The sequence below is a fragment of the Cucurbita pepo genome, chromosome 2 (genome assembly GCF_057944985.1).
Source record: "Cucurbita pepo subsp. pepo isolate OVF chromosome 2, ASM5794498v1, whole genome shotgun sequence".
In the NCBI taxonomy this organism is placed as follows: domain Eukaryota; kingdom Viridiplantae; phylum Streptophyta; class Magnoliopsida; order Cucurbitales; family Cucurbitaceae; genus Cucurbita; species Cucurbita pepo.
The window spans coordinates 4432246-4451848 of record NC_141799.1 but is presented as its reverse complement, the minus strand read 5'-3'; the positions used below and the strand labels follow the sequence as shown (position 1 = coordinate 4451848).

At 36.9% G+C, this 19603-nt stretch overlaps 4 protein-coding genes across 4 annotated transcripts; 2 read left to right on the top strand and 2 right to left on the bottom strand.

Moving 5' to 3' along the window:
- LOC111788736 (uncharacterized) lies at window positions 1-5953 on the top strand. The gene is made up of 7 exons (XM_023669201.2): window positions 1-2383; window positions 3733-3823; window positions 4000-4157; window positions 4248-4299; window positions 4407-4489; window positions 4602-4695; window positions 5023-5953. The coding sequence occupies exons 1-7, from the start codon at window positions 695-697 to the stop codon at window positions 5607-5609; spliced, it is 2754 nt and encodes a 917-aa protein (XP_023524969.2). The 5' UTR covers window positions 1-694; the 3' UTR covers window positions 5610-5953.
- A 987-nt stretch (window positions 5954-6940) lies between these two features.
- Window positions 6941-8781, top strand: LOC111788709 (protochlorophyllide reductase, chloroplastic). The gene is made up of 5 exons (XM_023669159.2): window positions 6941-7087; window positions 7171-7269; window positions 7440-7971; window positions 8041-8399; window positions 8491-8781. Exons 1-5 carry the CDS (start codon window positions 7034-7036, stop codon window positions 8644-8646), a joined length of 1200 nt encoding a protein of 399 aa, XP_023524927.2. The 5' UTR covers window positions 6941-7033; the 3' UTR covers window positions 8647-8781.
- Window positions 8782-8960: 179 nt separating this feature from the next.
- Window positions 8961-11757, bottom strand: LOC111788708 (lanC-like protein GCR2). The gene is made up of 6 exons (XM_023669158.2): window positions 11482-11757; window positions 11197-11375; window positions 10210-10321; window positions 10020-10136; window positions 9613-9927; window positions 8961-9388 (listed from the first exon to the last, which is right to left on the bottom strand). Exons 1-6 carry the CDS (start codon window positions 11662-11664, stop codon window positions 9050-9052), a joined length of 1245 nt encoding a protein of 414 aa, XP_023524926.2. The 5' UTR covers window positions 11665-11757; the 3' UTR covers window positions 8961-9049.
- Window positions 11758-12707: 950 nt separating this feature from the next.
- On the bottom strand, window positions 12708-13925 carry LOC111785950 (stem-specific protein TSJT1). The gene is made up of 4 exons (XM_023666323.2): window positions 13666-13925; window positions 13355-13595; window positions 13143-13263; window positions 12708-13057 (listed from the first exon to the last, which is right to left on the bottom strand). Exons 1-4 carry the CDS (start codon window positions 13875-13877, stop codon window positions 12867-12869), a joined length of 765 nt encoding a protein of 254 aa, XP_023522091.2. The 5' UTR covers window positions 13878-13925; the 3' UTR covers window positions 12708-12866.
- Window positions 13926-19603: the final 5678 nt, after the last annotated feature.

Genomic DNA, 19603 nt, shown 5'->3' with positions numbered 1-19603 from the left:
AATATAGAGAATGGGTATGAGAATTGAGAAGAAGAGAAGCTCTGCTTTGGTTGGTTTAGTACACACAGTAAAACTGTTGGGTTCTTCATTTCCAAATCACTTTTTGCTCTCAATTTTTTTAATGCACAAATTTAATTGCCTGTTTTTGAAAAGAAATGGAAGGATTTGTTAATTGAGGTTCCATGTTCTTGTTCCATAATTCTATGTTTATGGTTGCTTTTACATACCCAGTTGTTCATACTCCAATTTTATTGCTCAATCCCGCATTTCCCATTGCCAAAATCCCAATATTTCTCTGAGTGTCTTCTCTCTGCGTGTGTTGGTTTCTGGGTTTCTTATAGTTCTTCAAACCTCCAATCACAGGTAGCGCTAAATCCAACTCTTTCGCACAACCCCAGCATAGGGCTTCGTTCCCCCCTTCGCCTTTCTCGACCTCTTTTGTTGGATCCGACTAACGAAGCTTAAAATCTTTTACATAATACTTCCATGTTCTTCCTTGTCCGATCCCTTTAAATTCCTCTCTCTTCTTGTTTTTCCCCTTTTCTTTTTTCTTCGTTTCGTCCCTCTCTGTGTTTTTTATTCTTATTGGGGAATACCCATTTCGTTTCAAGGGCTGATTGATTGATTTAGCGAACCCCATCTCTGATCCGATCGTTTTTGGGGCATTTTCCATTGAGATGGCAATGCCCTTTGAATGATGAACAAATCCGTGAACGAAGACGACGAAGAAGAGTGTTTCTACGAGACCCTTGATCGCATTGCCTCCTCATGTTCTTGTTCCACTTCCAATTCCGATGACGATAGAGATTCGAACGCGAACTCCCCCAATTATGATTCCGAGCATCCTTTTCCAATACCCAAATTCCCAATGGCTGTTTCGAACTACGATATTTGGATCTCCGAGCCGGCCTCTGTGTTGGAACGCCGTGGCCGTCTTCTTCGAGAAATGGGTCTTAGCGGTGACCCTTCTCTCTCTCGGTCTAATACGGCTTTGGAATTGGATCATAGAGAAAAGGGTGCTGCCGATTTTGGTCGATCGGCGTCGTCGGAGTATTTGAGTCGTCAACGACAGCTTCCCCCTGTCATCATTCGCTCGAAATCGGATGGTTCGGCTGATTGTAACAGGAACACGAGCTCTTCACAAGCTTCCGGCAGTGATGCTGATAATCAGTGTAATTATTCGTCGTCTATTAATTCTCCTTCAATTCTTTCATTTCATTTGGTTGATGAGACCCCCACCACTTCATTTGCAAATAATCGTAATCGTTTAGTTGTTAAGTCCCTAAGCTGCAAGAGCGAGGGAGCTTCATCGGTTGCTTATATTGCTTCACAGCATAAGCCACCTTCTGGGAAAAATTGTAGATGGGCAGATGAGATTCGAAGCGATTCAATGGTTTTGAATACCAATTCTGATCCTAATCGATCGACATTGTCTCAGAATGGCGAGAATCGACGAGAGATTAGTGAGGATTCGGGTTGTTCTACGAGTGGAATGGTCGATGAGAAAGTCTGCACTATCAAGGATCTTGACAATGGGAAAGAGTTTGTTGTGAATGAGATTAGTGAAAATGGTATGTGGAACAAGCTCAAGGAAGTGGGCACTGGGAGACAGTTGACCATGGAAGAGTTTGAGATGTGTGTTGGGCATTCACCCATTGTTCAAGAACTTATGAGGCGACAGAATGTGGAGGATGGTTGTAATGGTTGTAACGAAAACGTTGATTTAAATGTGAATGGGGATATCGGTAGCGGTTCGAAATTGAAAAAGAAAGGAGGTTGGTTGAAGAGTATAAAGAATGTTGCTAGCACGGTGAAGGGTCAAAAGGAGAGACGTAGCAGTGACGAGAGGGATACTTCATCTGAGAAGGGTGGAAGGAGGTCAAGCTCTGCAACAGATGATAGCCAAGATGTTTCGTTTCATGGACCGGAGAGAGTACGAGTTCGGCAGTATGGAAAGTCAAGTAAAGAATTGTCTGCACTCTACAAGAGCCAAGAGATACAAGCCCACAATGGATCAATATGGACCATTAAGTTCAGTTTGGATGGGAAGTACCTTGCAAGTGCAGGAGAGGACCGTATCATTCATGTTTGGCAGGTCGTTGAGTCGGAGAAGAAGGGCGAGCTACTGATGGAGAAACCCGAAGAAGGGAATTTGAGTTTCTTACTTACAGCTAACGAATCACCAGAGCCAACTTCATTATCTCCAAATGTGGATAGCCATCATGAGAAGAAGAGAAGAGGGAGATCTTCTATTAGCCGAAAATCAGTGAGCTTGGAGAATGTTATAGTACCTGAGACTGTATTTGGGCTTTCCGAAAAACCCGTCTGTTCATTCGAGGGGCATCTCGATGTCGTGCTTGACCTTTCTTGGTCCAAATCTCAGGTTAGTTTCTATTTGAATATCTATTGGTTTATGTTTAGTTTTCGGCGGTATCAATCTTTTCGATGTGACGTGTGCTGGTTTTTGGTACTCATCATCAAATTGGTAATCTTTTGATCCACCTGGTTAAGACTTCTGAAAGTAACTTCCAATGTTTAGAGCTAATTTTAGAGATATTATGTGGACACGTTCGTTCTTATGGATATTACAACATATCGAATGTTTAAACTCGATACTGATTTGACCTGGAGCCCCTAGGCTGGGGCGTTTACTTAGAAGCAGGGCCTAGAAATGGTAGAATGGTATTATGAATATGGTATCTTAATGTAGGTAGATTCTCATTTCAAATATTCATGTGATTTGACCTGCTACTAAGTCGACATGAATATACTATTAAGTGCTTGGTAGGCCAACAACCGAGTGAACCAGGTAGCACACTCGACGAAAGGGGGGGATCATATCAATGAAATGTATTAAAAGTAAAAATTCATGTCATTCATCCATATTCATGCACATTCCCTTTTGAAAGGTAGTATGGGAATTAGTTTTTTTTGAACTATTGTTTCAAATTTGTTTTCGAGGACCGTATCGGATCACTGATAAATGCTAAGGTTATATCGTTCACTCGAAACTACAATTGATAAAGTCCACTACTCTGGTAGGAAGAGAAGTAGTTCTTGAAGAAAATTTGAGGAACGTTTCTATTGTAATGTTCTTGATGCAGATAAGGAGAGTTTCGGATAACTGTAAGATGGTCGACAGACCTTCGGTAAAGAAAAACTTAGATGTAAGAATGTGCCTTTTTTTAAGAACGGTTAGCAAATCCGTACCCCTAGCGGCCTATTTTGACGTAGCTGATGCTAGACCAGCTGATGAAATTGCAGCTACTTCGAAAAAATTTAGGCTATGTAAAGGGACCGGCTTCCCAGAAAGGTTAATGCCCTAGGAGGTTGATTGCTTGGTTATGTGTTTTGGTTAAGGCTGCATCTTCCGGTGCAGAGTTTTGAAATGCATGTGTAGGTGCATCTAGGAGTGGGGCACCTTCGAGGGGAGTCGAGGCATCCTTTGAAGCACACGTGCTGTGGCACACCTTGTAATTCTGAAACATATTTGTGAGATCCCACATCGGTTGGGGAGGAGAACGAAACACCGTTTATAAGGGTGTGGAAACCTCTCCCTAGCAGACGCGTTTTAAAAACCTTGAGGGGAAGCCCAAAAGGGAAAGCCCAAAGAGGACAATATTTGCTCGCGGTGGGCTTGGATCGATACTACCTTTATTGTTTGAATTGGCTCACTTTAAACTGAATATGGTGTTGATATTGTATTGTGAATCTTTGCTTTCATTTTCCCAGCATTTGCTCTCATCTTCAATGGACAAAACCGTGAGGCTCTGGCATTTGTCAAGCAAATCCTGTTTGAAAATCTTTTCCCACAGTGATTATGGTAAGTTCACTTCCTTTATTTCTCTTGCTTTGTAAGTCTAAGATTATACAACAACGGAAACGAAACCCGAGCGTAATTTGATCATCTAAAATTCCCAAGTTTTCGTATCTTCTATGGTTGCTTCCACTGTCTCATAGCTAATAGCAAGTTTGTTTCTCACGTGTACCGTACCACAGTAACGTGCATCCAGTTTAATCCTATTGACGATAGATACTTCATTAGTGGATCATTAGACGCTAAAGTTCGTATATGGAGTATACCAGATCGTCAAGTCGTTGATTGGAGCGACTTGCATGAGATGGTGACCGCTGCTTGCTATACGCCTGATGGCAAGGTTGTATAGTTCATAACAGTGCCTTGTTTCTATATATAACTCCTAAGTCCTATTTCTTGCTCAACATGGTTTTGTTTCCCACTGTTAAAGGGTGCTTTGGTTGGTTCTTACAAGGGAAGCTGCCGATCGTACAGTACTTCTGGTATATTATATTTTCTGATTAACGATGTAATTGACCGACCGAATTCTTCTGTTCATCTCGGCATCGACCGAATGATATATATATATACTTTTACGATATTGTTTCAGAGAACAAGATGCAGCAAAAAAGTGAGATAAATCTGCAGAACAAGAAGAAAAAATCTAGTCACAAGAAAATTACTGGATTCCAGGTAATTTTATGGGTTATTTCAGTGTTTCTCTTTTCATATTTTGCCTATATGCGCGTTTAACTACCCCGACTGACTCAACCGAAGCCCGTTGCTGATCATTTCCGATTAACAGTTTGCTCCAGGAAGTTCATCAGAAGTGCTGATTACATCTGCAGATTCACGCGTTCGAGTGGTCGATGGTATTGATCTCGTCTATAGGTTTAAAGGTACGGTTGAAGTATGGTTTTTTAAGGGTTGCCTTTTAGAACTTCTAGCAAGTGTGAAAAGTAGAAAACCGTTACGAACGGTCTGGTAAGCTCCTAGAGTTCGAGCACTTCGAGAAGTTGGTTACAGTTTCATTTTTACATGTTAATTCGTCTCGGTGCCTTGTGAACGCTCGATATTGGCGTATGGCTCCCCAAGTTATAGTGATAGGATCATTGCCAACAAATATTTGTGTCTCAGTGCATATCATTGCTTATAGAATGATCGTTCCTATATCAGTGAGTTATTGTTGTTATGTGTACTGTTTAAGAGTGTTAAGTTTGTAACAGGGTTCCGAAATACGAACAGCCAAATCTCGGCCTGTCTTTCGTCGAACGGCAGGTATGTGATATCAGCGAGTGAGGATTCACATGTGTACATATGGAAGCACGAAGCTGATTCTCGACCCAGTAGGAGCAAGGGAGTGACAGTCGTTCGATCATACGAGCATTTCCACTGTCAAGACGTCTCCGTTGCTATTCCTTGGCCTGGTTTAGGCGACACATTGGAACTTCAAGACGATTATCATGGAGATGACAACACAATCGAAAACCATCTCGACGAAATCTCCTCTGCTAACCATCCACCTACACCTGTGGAAGTAGCAAACGGCAGCGAGGATTCACTCTCGGCATCTGGTTGCACGAACAGCCCTCTCCACGGAACACTTTCGAGTGCCACCAATAGCTACTTCTTTGACAGAATCTCAGCAACATGGCCGGCGGAAAAGCTGATTGTGAATACTCACAACAACCGTAGTCCTCATTCCAGTGAAATGTTTCAAGGATCATCAGCATGGGGTATGGTGATTGTGACTGCTGGGCTTCGAGGCGAAATCCGAACGTTCCAAAACTTCGGATTTCCAGTTAAGATTTAACGAGGCGTGACATGAAAACATGGAAGCCTCTTAAAACCAGCACCATTGGCATTGGCATTGGCATTGGCATTGGCATAGATTCATTTGCTCACCAGTGATTGGAATTTATATGTACAGAGACAAATGTTGGGTGAGAATTGTAATGTTGTTAGCAGAATTATAAGTTTGTTCATGTTACCCAGTGCTTGTGCTCGTCGGTCGGGTCGGTCGGGCCAGTCGGGCGGGACGTTACCGAAAGGCCAGTCCGGTGACGAGTGGCAGGAAAGAGTATAGATTTGTGAAGGAAAAAAAAAAAAAAAAGGAAATTTACAGTAAGAATTTAGCAACAGATGTAATTTCTGTAATCGGGAATTGTAGAGTTTTGAGCACTGCGAAAGCTTTATTGAATTGAAAAGGAGATAAAAAAAAAAGGAATTTTTTTTAGTTTGTGAATGTTGTCCGTAAATAGTAAAAAACTATATCTGGCCAATCATATATAAAGTAAATTGTAAATAGTAAAAAGCTATATACGGTAAATGACGTATAAAGTAAGCTAAACTATATATCTGTAAAATCACGTTAAGTTTTAAAAATATAATTTATATATTCTCTTTATTGTCCATGCCTCAAAGTGATCGATAAGTGTGTGCGTTCTTGTGCCATCGGAAGCGCCAATTTTAAGTTTTTTTTTAGTAAAAAAAAAGTAAAGTAATATTCCGGTTCGAATATAAACGGAATTATTACTACCGTGATCTCAAAAGTACCTACTAACTTTAAAAACTAACACTAATACCCTTAAACTTTTTAAAGAAAAATATATATTTTTTTAATATTAATACCCTTTTGAAGAGAGACGATCCTAAGATTTATATAGACAATTTTACGTCATAGGTTGATGGTTAGACGGTTTTCGTTAATATATTGACGGTAAATATCTTTTTATAAAGGTTAAAGGTGTGATGAATATTTTCTAAACATAGTGGTAAGGGTAAAATTATTTTGGAACGGGTAGGAAGAATGTTTTTTTAGTTTAAAGTGATAATAGTTTTTATTATTTTTTTTTTAAAAAAAATATAAAATTTAGGAGTAGTGTATAAAAGTTAATACTGGCAGGGGTGATGATCGTAAAAAACATTCCCCACCTCCGCTCCAACCCACTCCCTATCCCTTTCAATTTTTGGCGATTTTTCACCCATCATCCCATAATTCCATTTGATTTTCCCCTTTCGAAGAGCAAAACACAGATGAATATAAAAGAATCCAAGGAAATCCAGTTCTCAAATTCTGATTGGTCGCTACAAATTGATATGGAAGAAGCCCACACTTCTCCAATTATCTTATCATCTCTCAATTTTTGTATCTTTTTCTCCCTATATATACTCTCTCTAGATATTCTCAACCTCATTTACCTTTCAAATCATCAATTTTGAGCTCTTTCTTCTCTGATGGCTCTTCAACCTGCTTCTCTGGTTTCCCCTGCTCTTTCTCTGCCCAAAGAGGTCTGTCTCTTCAAGCATTGAAGATGTTTTCTTCAATGACTTGGGTTCGTTTTTGCTTGACATGCATGTGGGTTTTTTTGCAGGGGAAGTCTACTGTTTGCTTGAAGGATTCTAGTTTCTTTGGAATTTCATTCTCAGACCATCTCAAATCTGAATTCAGCTCATCTGCATTGAGGTGTAAGGTAATGGGTGTTTCTAAATTTGTGTTCTTTGGCCTCTGTTTAGTTTAGAAATGCTGTGTGTTTCTGTTGATATGTCTCGGACTTTTGGGTTGGGTTGGGTTGGGTTGGTTTGGTTTCACTTGCATTCAAGCTGAATTGGGGTGGATGTTATGTGTTTGATAAAATGCCAGAGAGAATTCAACCACCATGTTGGTGCCATTAGGGCTCAGACAACTGCTACCACAACTCCAGCAGTTAACAAAGCTGCTCCAGATGGGAAGAAAACTCTTAGAAAGGGCAGTGTTGTGATAACTGGAGCTTCCTCTGGTTTGGGTCTGGCCACAGCCAAGGCTCTGGCTGAAACTGGAAAATGGCATGTCATTATGGCTTGCAGAGACTTTCTCAAGGCCGAAAGAGCTGCCAAATCTGCTGGCATTACCAAGGAAAACTACACCGTTATGCATTTGGACCTCGCCTCGCTCGACAGCGTTCGACAGTTTGTTGACAACTTCAGGCAGTCAGGCAGGCCACTTGATGTGTTGGTGTGCAATGCTGCTGTTTATCTCCCAACTGCTAAAGAGCCTACCTTCACTGCTGAAGGTTTTGAACTTAGTGTTGGGACTAACCATCTTGGTCACTTCCTCCTCTCCCGTTTGTTGTTGGAGGATTTGCAGAAATCTGATTACCCCTCAAAGCGGCTCATCATCGTTGGATCGATAACCGGTATGTTCTGTTATATCGTGTTGTTTTCTATCTTGTAATTGGGGTGCTGAACCTTTCCTTTTGGATCAGGGAACACGAATACCTTGGCTGGAAATGTACCTCCTAAGGCCAACCTTGGAGACCTTAGGGGACTTTCTGGAGGACTGAGCGGCCTAAACAGCTCGGCCATGATCGATGGTGGTGAGTTCGATGGTGCCAAGGCTTACAAGGACAGCAAAGTGTGCAACATGCTTACTATGCAAGAGTTCCACAGGCGGTACCATGAAGAAACTGGCATCACATTTGCTTCCCTCTACCCGGGATGCATCGCTACAACTGGTTTGTTCAGAGAGCACATTCCCTTGTTCAGATGGCTCTTCCCTCCATTCCAAAAGTACATCACCAAGGGCTATGTTTCAGAAGAAGAATCAGGAAAAAGACTAGCTCAGGTAACTTAACTTCATCATAGACAACGAAAACGATGTGTAACGTCCAATCGATCATATGGTTCAAGAATTTGATCGGTTGCTTGTAATGCAGGTTGTGAGTGACCCGAGCTTGACGAAGTCGGGCGTGTATTGGAGCTGGAACAAGAACTCAGCTTCATTTGAGAACCAGTTGTCTCAGGAAGCAAGTGATGGAGAGAAGGCTCGCAGAGTGTGGGAGCTCAGTGAGAAGCTGGTTGGATTGGCTTAAAGTCTTCCGAAGTTTCTTCTGTGATGGTCTTTGGTTTGTTACGGAATCTGTGATGTTGTGTTGTGTAAACAAATTTTCTGCTGTAAAACTTGAGTTTAGTCGTTAATAAAAGGCCTCAGTTCTTGCGAAGTTCCACATTCTGGCTATCTTGGTACATTTTACTCTATTTCCGCCATTGTGTTTTAAACATTACATGCTTGGCCAAACGGGCAAACCACACGAACAGGTTAGATACATTACGAGATAGAGGGCTCGTAATGTCCTGTTCGAGTCCTATTTCTCGCAACGATAGTGAATCACGTACCAACTACAAGAGGCAGAAAGGTACAAACTTTACAATATCTAAAACGGTGCAAGGTTCAGCTGAATTGCTTTGTACATTCCAGGTAAGAGTCAAAAAACTTTACAGTTCATAAGCTGGGAACCTAGCAGCAGATGGTTCATTCATGTCAAAGAACAGATATGCCATTCCTCCAATTCCTTCAAACATGGAAAAAGGGCGATCACCAGACCGCATCTTTCCTTCAGAAATTAACTTTTGAGCATTCTGATGCAGAAAGCATGCAAATGCTTTGGCTCTGTATAAATATACGGGATCACCAGTCAACCGGTAGAGTGAAAGAAACACGTACGTGTTACCGCTGATTCCGTGGCAGATGCCAACCCGTTTGAGCAAACCCCGGTTCCAGACGACTTCCCCAGCATCTAATGCTGCTTGCAGAAACTCACTGTCTCCAAAAACCTGGTGTATGTGTGTACATAGAGATGAATACTGTAATTAAGGCCTCAAAAGATATGGTTTCAGAGCGCTGATAGTTTCGTGTAATTATTGAATCTAGCTAAACCGATGCAAGCGTATAGTATACTCCTAAATGAGCCTGCCCACCATCTTATCAGTATAAAAGAAGCTATGGTTACTTGGATCCGTAGTAATACAGGCCTAACGACAAGAATGACAATGAATACCTCAGCTGCTTTAATGAGGGTAAGTGCAACCCCAGGAGCCCCATGGCACCAGTGCACCAGCTTATCAGAATCATATCCTTCGCTCGAACGAAAATTTCCACTTGGAAACCGATTTTTAATCATGTAACGTAGTGTATTCTTGACATCCTCAACCTCATCAGGTTTTAGTTCCATGTTCATCAAGACATGCATAATTCCAGCTAGTCCATGTGCAGCACCCCAGTATTTCTTCCCATGCCATTCATACATCAAAGGAGATTTCCCGTTGTTACCCAATTGTCTACCAACCTTTATAACCTCATCGACAACCGATCTCTGCCCAAATTTTAATCCATTAGACGGTAAATATTACAACTTTTAGTTGTGTTAAGAAGATAAAATGAGAGTGCTTTATCAAAATGACATACCATAATAGTTTTCGATACCGTGTGCTGACAAATGTGCTTGTTTAGAAACAAACAGGCCCATAAGAACCCTGCTCTCCCATATAGCAGTTCATTTGGTAAATCGCTGGGTAGTTTGATCTGCTCTCACAGCATAAAATTCATAAGTAAATGGACGGAAGCCAACATAAAATCAATGGCGAAAAAGCATTACATGTTTGAACTTTTCCAAGTAATGGTCCACTAGCCTTCCGTCGTTAGCAAGCTTTGCTGCAACGGCACCAAGAGCACAAACGCCCGCTCGCCCACAGAGAAATGACACACGCCTGCAATGCAATTGAACAGAAATTGAGAATTTCCCTACAAACAAAACCACTTCCTGCAAAAGGAATCTAAATTTGAATGATCTGAAATCAAATCCAAACGACCAATTTTATAGCCGCGCAAGCCCACCACTAGCAAATATTGGCAAGCCCCCACTAGCAATGGGCTTTCCCTTTTAGGCTTCCTCTCAAGGTTTTTAAAATGCGTCTGCTAGTGAGGCTTCCACACCCTTGTTTCGTTCTTCTCCCCAACTAATGTGAGATCTCACAATCCACCACCCTTCGGAGCCAAGCGTCCTCACTGACACACCGCCAGGTGTCCACCCCCTTTCGGGGCTCAACGTCCTAGCTGACACATCGTCAAGTGTCTAGCTCTGATACCATTTGTAACAGCTCAAGCCCACCGCTAGCAGATATTGTCTTATTTGAACTTTCCCTTTCGAGCTTCCCCTTAAGATTTTTTAAAACGCGTCGGAAAAGTTTCCGCACCCTTATAAAGAATGTTTCGTTCCCTTTTATAACCTATATGGGACCTCACAATATCTCACCAGAACATAGAATCAATCCACATATCTCCACTTTCAAACAATAAAAATTAGCATTGTTCATCTGCTATTCTGTCATTAGTGTTAGTTTGACCTGCAGCTAAGTTCCATTTTAGTCCTGTAATTTGATTAAGTCTTGCGAATAGTCTCCATCGTTGACTCTACTACCTCACCGTTCTTCAAATTAACACAAACTTATTACACTCTACGTTAACTTCTCCATGAAAATAGATTTCATCACTAGTTACAGAGATTATCCATAAGCTTCAACTAAAATACAAAGAATAAAGCGAAACTTGTACAGAAAATCACACAATTAAACCGAAAGATTACCTCGAATCTCTAGAAAGAGTCTCACAAGCTCTCACAATCTCAGAGCACAATTTGAGATCATTCTCATTGTTAGAAACAACGTATGATTTCAAAGCCAGGAAAGCCGTCCCTAATGCCCCAGTATGCAAAGTATAATCCTGTAGATACCTTTCACTCAACGTCCACGTCTCCCTCACGACCTAAAACCACGAATCTCAGACCAAAACAAAAATCGAAAAACCCTAAAAAACCACAAAACCAAAATTTCAATAAACTTTCCCAAACAAACTGAGAAGCTGAAGGTACCGTTTCTTTGAGGTCGAGAGCGGTTTGTATAAAGCGAGCAGAAAGCGCAGCGTGAGGCAATGAAAGAAGCTTCGAGGGAGTGAGTGGATCTTCGGCGATATCGGAATCGGACGGTGCGAGTACGTCCGCCGGTGCTTCGGCCACGAAGTGTGGCATTTGGTTTGGAAAGAAACGATCGGCCATTTGTTCGGTGTCTATGTTCTCTCTGGCGGTTGTTGTCGCCGACTCTGCTGCCGTAGCCGCGCGAAACGAAAGTTCAGTGCAACTTTATTGCGCCGATCCATTTAGTAATTTAAAAATAATAATAAATAGAAATTTTAATTTTAATTTTTTTTTTTTAATTCAACTATTCGACCTGTGTTTTTTTTTAATTTATAAATTAATTAAACACAAAAGTAAATTAATTTTTTTTAAAATTAAAATATCTCATAAACATTTTTAAAATTCAAGAAACTTATTAAATATATTTTAAAAATAAATTTATAATTTAAGATATTATTTTTCTTCTATTTAAGATAAATTTTGTTATAATTGTAATTAATGGGAACATATTAATATACTGTTTATTTAAGTTCCCGCCAAAAATAGGAGCGAAAATCGAATCTATATATATATAAGATAATATGAATCATATGATTTTGTGAACAAAGTTCGTGAAACCTCAAATGCGAACATGGCTCTACCAGGGCTCTGCCTCTGCTTTGATGGATACTTAGGTAAATTTTTTGGCGTTTTTTCTGCCGCGATTTAAGCGGTTTAATCTCTATGTTTGGAAGTTTGTATGTGATTTGATTGATGATAATTTATGCGTTTGATTAGGTATCGGCATGTGATTGGGGATCATCGTGCAATCACTTTTGCCACACAGTTGTAATTTGTAAGAAGAAGAACAACAAGGAGGAATCGAGCTCTTTCTGCCTATTATCTGAGGTTAGAAACTTACGCACTTTATCCGTCTTGTTAGTTTGAATGATTTCAAGCTTTTGAGAATTTTGGTTGAGTAAGTTTTGAGATTATAGCTTGTTTGCGTTGATTTTCGGATGAGAAAACTAAATATAGTCGGCTTTTCGCATACTAAGTTTCTTAAGTTTTGAGTTCTACAAGGAATTACATAAAGAAAGCAGAAATGCCAATGTGCCCGCCAAGTGTTTGATATAATTCTTCTTAGAGTTATGCTTCATCTAGGAATGATTTTCTTCACTAATTTACTGAAAATACCTCAAGAATTCGTCAATTTACTTGTTTATTAACATTTAAAAAAGAAGTAAGAAGGCACTCACAAACTTTATTCTCTAAATTACAACCACTGGAGAGAGAGAGATGTTAGAACAGGGGAGAGAAAGACAGATTGTGAAAACAGCAAGAGCACACACAGAGAGATCTATCTAGTTTGTATCCCATTCGGCCCAATTAGCTTCACTGCCTCTTCTTGGAATGCTGTTGACTCTTGTATACACATCAACCTTGAAGTTAGCTCCACACATGACTCCTTCACTATCAATTCTAGGCATTGGCTTCATCTTGTGCAATGGATGCTCAAAGCTCATTAGACCTCCTTCACTATGGAACATACATCCTGTTCATGTAAATTTCTTTCTCAATTAGAACAAATTCCCACTCCCCTAATCAATCAAAAACATTACTGTTAAAGAGAGCATTACCAGGTGGGAAGGGTGCATATGATTTTGCACAGCCTTCTTTTATGACATCCATATCATCTGAAATCACCACTGACCCATCTGCTGCAATTCCCCAATAGAGCTTCACTTCTCCATCTGCCCCCTGTTTATGACCCATGATACCATACTTCTTTTTAATACCAAATTAATTGCTCATTTTAAGAGAGAGAGAGAGAGAGAGTGTGTGTGTGTACCAAGGCAGCAAAAACAGCTCCAGCCCTTCTGTCATAAACAACAAAGGCAAAGCTGCCATCTAGCTCCTTAAGGACCTGATCAGCTGGGTAAGGACCTCTGTCCCTAAGTGTTCTATAGGCCTCAATTAAAAACATGGCCTCATTTGAGCCTTTTGATAGACCATATTGCTTGTTGAGTGCACATAGATTGTTCAAACTTCCCAAGAACAGACAGTATATGTCATCAAATCCACAGAACAGCCTGTAATTCACCAAAAAACAAAACAACTCAAGCTGCTCAGCTAGGAATTAAAATCTAGAGCGGGAATTACCTTCGGCTGAGAGAGGAAGGACGATCAGGAGGAACATAAGCAAGAACAGCCGCCTCACCAAAGTTAACAGAGAAAGTATTGTGAGGGTGTCGAGAAATAAATTCTTTGACTGTTTCTTTAGGAAGTTTAGGCGTCTTAGAGCCACTGAGAGATGCAGGGCTGTTAAGCTCCTCAGGTGGGTGTGCGAAAGTTTTGTGAAAAATGGCTAACATTTTCGGAAATTCGAATGGTTTCCTCAAAAAATGATAGAGGGAGAGAGAAGCTAACCGAAGGCCTGCCTTATATAAAGTTTTCTAAAAGCCAAGACGGTATGGCAAATGTTTTACAATTATTGTGGGCGTGGATTCTAGTGTGAGGGATGGGGATAAGGTTCTCGTTTTTCAATGAGGCTTATCTCTCTCTCTCCTCTCTCTATCGCTCACTCGCAAATAGATGATATCTTTTTTCTTTGAGTATTTGGTTTGAGATTTACGGGAATTCAGATTTCCATTTTTACTTGCTCTTTTTATTTTATCCGATTGAATTCTAGATGCAATTGATTGTTGCAAAATTATATTAATTTTTTTTGTAAAAATTTTATAACATCGAACGTTTTAAGTAAAGATAAATTTTGGTTTCTTTTTTCCTCTTTATCTTATTTATTCTTCATGTGGGGCCGTTGGCATTAAGTTTAGCTAAGCTTTCAAATTCAGAAATGCAAATCTGTCTGCCCAGGCGGTGGTAATTGCAAAAGGACTAAAAATTATTAGGTTAGGTGTGAGGGCAATGATAAGATTCAGTATTGACATAAATTAAATTTTGTGTTTAACTTTAATAAACTATATTTAACACTCATTTGATAATATTTTTATATTATACTTAATAGAGAATTTCTTAATTTTTTTTTATCATATTCAATATACGACTTGAAACATAAATTCACAGCAGTTTTTTTTTTTATAAAAAAAAAAGTTATTGAGCTGTGAAATTAAAAACACGAAAATTTCTGTGCTAAAATAGATAGTTGAGTTAGCTTTAATTCACCATTTGTCTGGTTTTTTTTAAGAAAAATAAATTCAAATCAATAACTATGAAAATATAGTTTAACCAACTAATTATTAACTAAGATTTCAAGATTAGCCTCATTGCAAAAAATGAAAAGGTTGCCGCAAGAATAGTGTGAGAATTGGTTGGGAGAATAAGAAGAATAATAAAGCAACGTGGGATTAGGATATGGTTTGGTATGAAAGAAGTTAAAAGTTATCCAGAAAGTCACAACCACATCAGCTGCCTGCAACCGCTACTGCCACTGTCTCCCATTCTTTCCAATTCTGTGGGTCTGTTCTCAAAGACCAGTTAAATCCAGCACCCAGATATAGCACCGTGTCTTATCCAATTATTATAGACATTCTTTGACATTTGGACTCACTATTCCCTAACCTTGGACTTGGATACCCCAACTTCATTCTTATGTGATTTATATTTTATATTTTGATTGTGCCATGTATAGGTTATTTGAATTTTTTTAGTTTATATGACTTGGTATTATAGACATATTTATAGCTTGTGATAGACGTTTGAATCTATGCGTTATATATAGCCTTAACTTTTTTATTCTAGAGTCATATCCCTACAATGATATAGTATTGTCAACTTTAGGTATAAAAGTTCGTAGCTTTGGTTTTGGTTCTTTAAAAGTCTCGTTGTAGTGAGATAGTTGTTCTTACTTATATATCCACGCTCACTTTTTTTTCCTAGCAAATGTAAAACTTTCTTTGCTTTCATAATAATCGTCTTCGTGTACAAAGTACCACTTAAGTCTTCTTTATCAATTTGGTCCATCCATTTATGTACATGAGTACAAATTACATCGTGGGATATTCTGTAATGACCACGATCACCTATCACACCATTTGTCTCCTCCCCCAAAGAAAAATATACTCCTCTATCATAAATAATTAAGAGATGAGCGAGAAGTTTAAGCTATGGTTGTCACCTACCTTCTATGAATTACATAGACAATCAAATGGAGTAGGATTAATTTATTATTACGTGAGAGTACTTATGATATGGACAACCTAGCCTACACACTCATAGATTAAAAAATGAGGATTTTTGTCCTCGCATCTTTTCCTCGATAAATATTGAGATAATAATAATTTTATCACAATGACTTTGGGGTGATTTTAAATGGAACCGAGTGAAAATCTATAATACACACGAACCAATAGCTAACATTCCAAGCTTCTAGAGCATAAGAAATCTTCCCAACCAGCCATCTTGCCCAAACTACTGAATAATACTCATAAATTGTTTTATATGATATTTTATAGTTTCTCTTTAATTATTGTCCACTAATTTCCCCACTGGTTCATATATAATTGTTTTCATTTGATTCATATTTTCCATAAAAGCAAGCTAAAAGTTGATTTTGACCTTTAAGTTCAGATTACATTCTTGACTATTTCCAATTTAATGTCCACACGTCTTTTTTATTTATTTATTTATTATTTTAAGGCCATTCTTTTCCTATTTAATTTGGGTTCTAAATCTTAGTATATTAATAAAAAAATTAAATAATAAGGTAACTATTCTAGATTTCTACTAACTTAAAATTGTTACTATATTTATAATATCATCTCTTATACGAAAATAGACATTTAAAATATCATCGTAAAATACGGTCATAGATTTACCTGTTTTAAAAAGTCTTTCAATTAAACTTTAAAAATGAAAAACACCCTATATTAATTTATTATCTAAAAATTTAAATACAATTATCTTATGCATATGGTTTTTGTGATTAAAATTAGAGGTCAATGACTATAGTTAAAAGTTAGCTACTCGAGCTGTCTTCATCTTTAGACAATTAAGGAATGCCCTAGTTTTCTTGCATTATATCCTCAACCTCTCCTATAGTTTTCTGCATTACATCCACAGCTCCTGTATTTATCGCCTATATGGAAATCAATCCTTTCCATTAGAGGCCCTCTTTGGCTATTGACTTTTCGGTACCTGTCGAAAGCTGCTTAGAGTTATGGCTGGTCTTTATCCAATAAAGGGTAATAATTAAGAATATTTTTACGTTAATAGTATATAACGTCTATGCCAAGAATTTAGAATTCAAATTCGAAAATTCCTTGCATCCTACATCTCTTGCGACATAATCAGGCAATCCACTTCTCACTTCTTAAGAGTATAAATTATCCTCATAGACTAACACAAGTCGTTCCAGGATGCTTCATGCATCCTAGAAAATTTCTATGAGAACATTCAATATAAAATTGCTTTAAGTAAAGCACGTTTAAACGTGGAGTTCTCATGATTGAGCTATCAAAAAGGAAAGTGTACTCCTTTGTTCGGGTGTTACATACTATATTCCAAGACTTTGAAACAATGCAACCTAAACCACCATGCCACAGGTTGATTCCATCACCAACTTAAAGTATAACTCAAATGTTGAAGAATATGTTCTTGGCGATGAGATAAGAGGTTGGAATCCTAGTCAATGAAAAAAAAATCAAAAATCTAAAAATATCTTGGTATCATGGATCATTCTTACATGGTCTTGTGTTGTGACCTTCTCGTTTAAAATGGGCCTCAATGACAGGCCCAGGACCTTCTAAGTGGGTTGGTTCTTTAAAAAAAAATTGAAATTATTGAAACTCCCTAAATTTTACATTTACTCTATAGTTTATATATATATATAAGTGATTGTAGTATTATTTTATTTTTTAAAAAATAATAAAGTAATGTGAAATTATAAAATTGGAAAAAAAATGTCAATAAATCTCCTACCCTTTCAGAGAAACTCTTACCACAATAAGTGTTAAAATGACTGTACTAAAAGAAAGACAGCAAGCTTTTTGTTTGTGACATTTTTTACATTTTGTTTTGTTGTGTGTTGATTAAGGGAGCAAAGTAAAAGACGCCTTTCCTTCCATAATTTTAATTGATTCCTTTTTTTATTTGTGTTAATTATGGTCTGTTTATGATTAATTGATGTGAAATTATTGTGTTTATATTTGTAGAATGTATTATTTATTTATTTATTTATTTCTAACCAATAACAATTAAAAGCTCAAATATTTTAGATTTAGGATTTATTTGATATAATGTGTTTCATAATCATTTAATTTTTAATTACGTGATTATCTTTAAAATTGTGTAAATTCTCATAAACATAATTTTATCTTAATTTTTAATTTAAACTTTTAAAATACAAAACTATATTTCATTTTTTAAAATTCAACTATATGTTATTGTTATGGTCATAATTTAATTAAGTATAATTGAAATTTAATTTAGTTTAATATTTTATGGTTTGAAAATATATTGTAATAATTATTTAAATTAAAATTAAATTTCTAAATTAGAGATATAAAAATATATTTTTATTCAATTTGTAATAGGATGGAAGAGTATGGTAAGTACTTGTCCGTCGGCATGTGAGAGGTACGGACCACGTCTCACAGTTCTTTGTTTATTATTATTATTATTATTATTATTATTATTATTATTATTTTCTCTGTCCTACCACGTGTCTCTCTTCCTTTTTCTCCTTCTCCCAGCCTTTCATAGTATATTTTTTATTTTTAGAAATTAAATCTGTAAATATTATTTTCTGAATTGTCTTATTTTGTTCGTATTTTTTATTTTTAGAATTTGATTAAAAATGTAAATGTTTTGAAGTTCAATCCAGTTTAGCTTTTGCTTTAGCCTTTTAAAAAATTGTGTTTAATTTGTTTTATCACTTAATGTTTTAATATTATTATTATTATTATTATTATTATTGCCATTTTCAAATTTTGATTTGGATTTTGAAAATATTTATAAAAAGGTAATGGGTTATTGAATAAAGAAATTTACAGGTAGAAATAGTGCTTAAAAAAAGAAATTTATAATACGGAGTGTACATAGAATGAGTAGAATTGTTTTGAACTAACCCAAAATTTTAGGTCACTTTTGAGTTAGTGACCTGAATGCTAGAATGGGTTTTACAACCTAACTCTCTATCTTCTAATTTAATTGAGATTGAGTTGAATTGAGTTGTCAGGTTGTTATTATTTTTTAATTATTTTTTTTAAAAAATATTACTAATCTCATATAATCTTAATAACTAAATTCTTATAAAATTAAAATGTCTTTTAACATTTGTTACAAATGTCAAATAATCTTATAGGGATATGAAATTCATTCTTGAGTTGGTAAAGTTGACAAAACTAAAAAAGTTTCCACTTTAGAACCAAGTCGAATTTCTAATTTCCTAAAAATTCAACCAAATCTAAATAATTTTTTTTTAAAAAAAAAATCTCATTCTTCAAGTCACTATTACATGAACACCATGAGTGGACCTTGTTTTTTATTTTTGAAAATTATTCTTGTTTTTTTTTTCAATTTATTTATAATAGTTTTCATTTTAATAAAGAAAAACAATAGAATTCTTATCCAAAATCCAAAAACAAGTTTTTATAAAAATAAAAAAATAAAAAATCTAATTTTTTAAATTTAGCTTGGATTTTGTAAAATTCATAACTTGAATAAAACAAAAGAAAGTCGTGTTTATAAGTTTAATTTTAAAAAAACAAAAAACTTTGTAAAATTCATAAAATTTGGATGCATATCAGGTAAGATAGTTCTTGCAAGGAAAGCCTCTTTCTTTTTCTTTCTTTCTCCGATCTGTCATATGAGTAGTACTCTATAGTGTAACATATTTGTATGGGTACTTTTGTTTTAGATGAGTTATCATATCTATTAATATTATCGGATAGTAAAATTTAATAGTCTATTAAACATGTCATATTGACGACATTTTGTTCGAGTATGTGATAAGGTTAGGGTTAAAACCTTTTTACCGCAAACAGGTGAATTAGTAAACAATCAAATTATGGTAAGTAGAAATTTGATTCTCTGTCACACATAGCACATGCATGCATGAATAATTGAGATGAAAACAGGA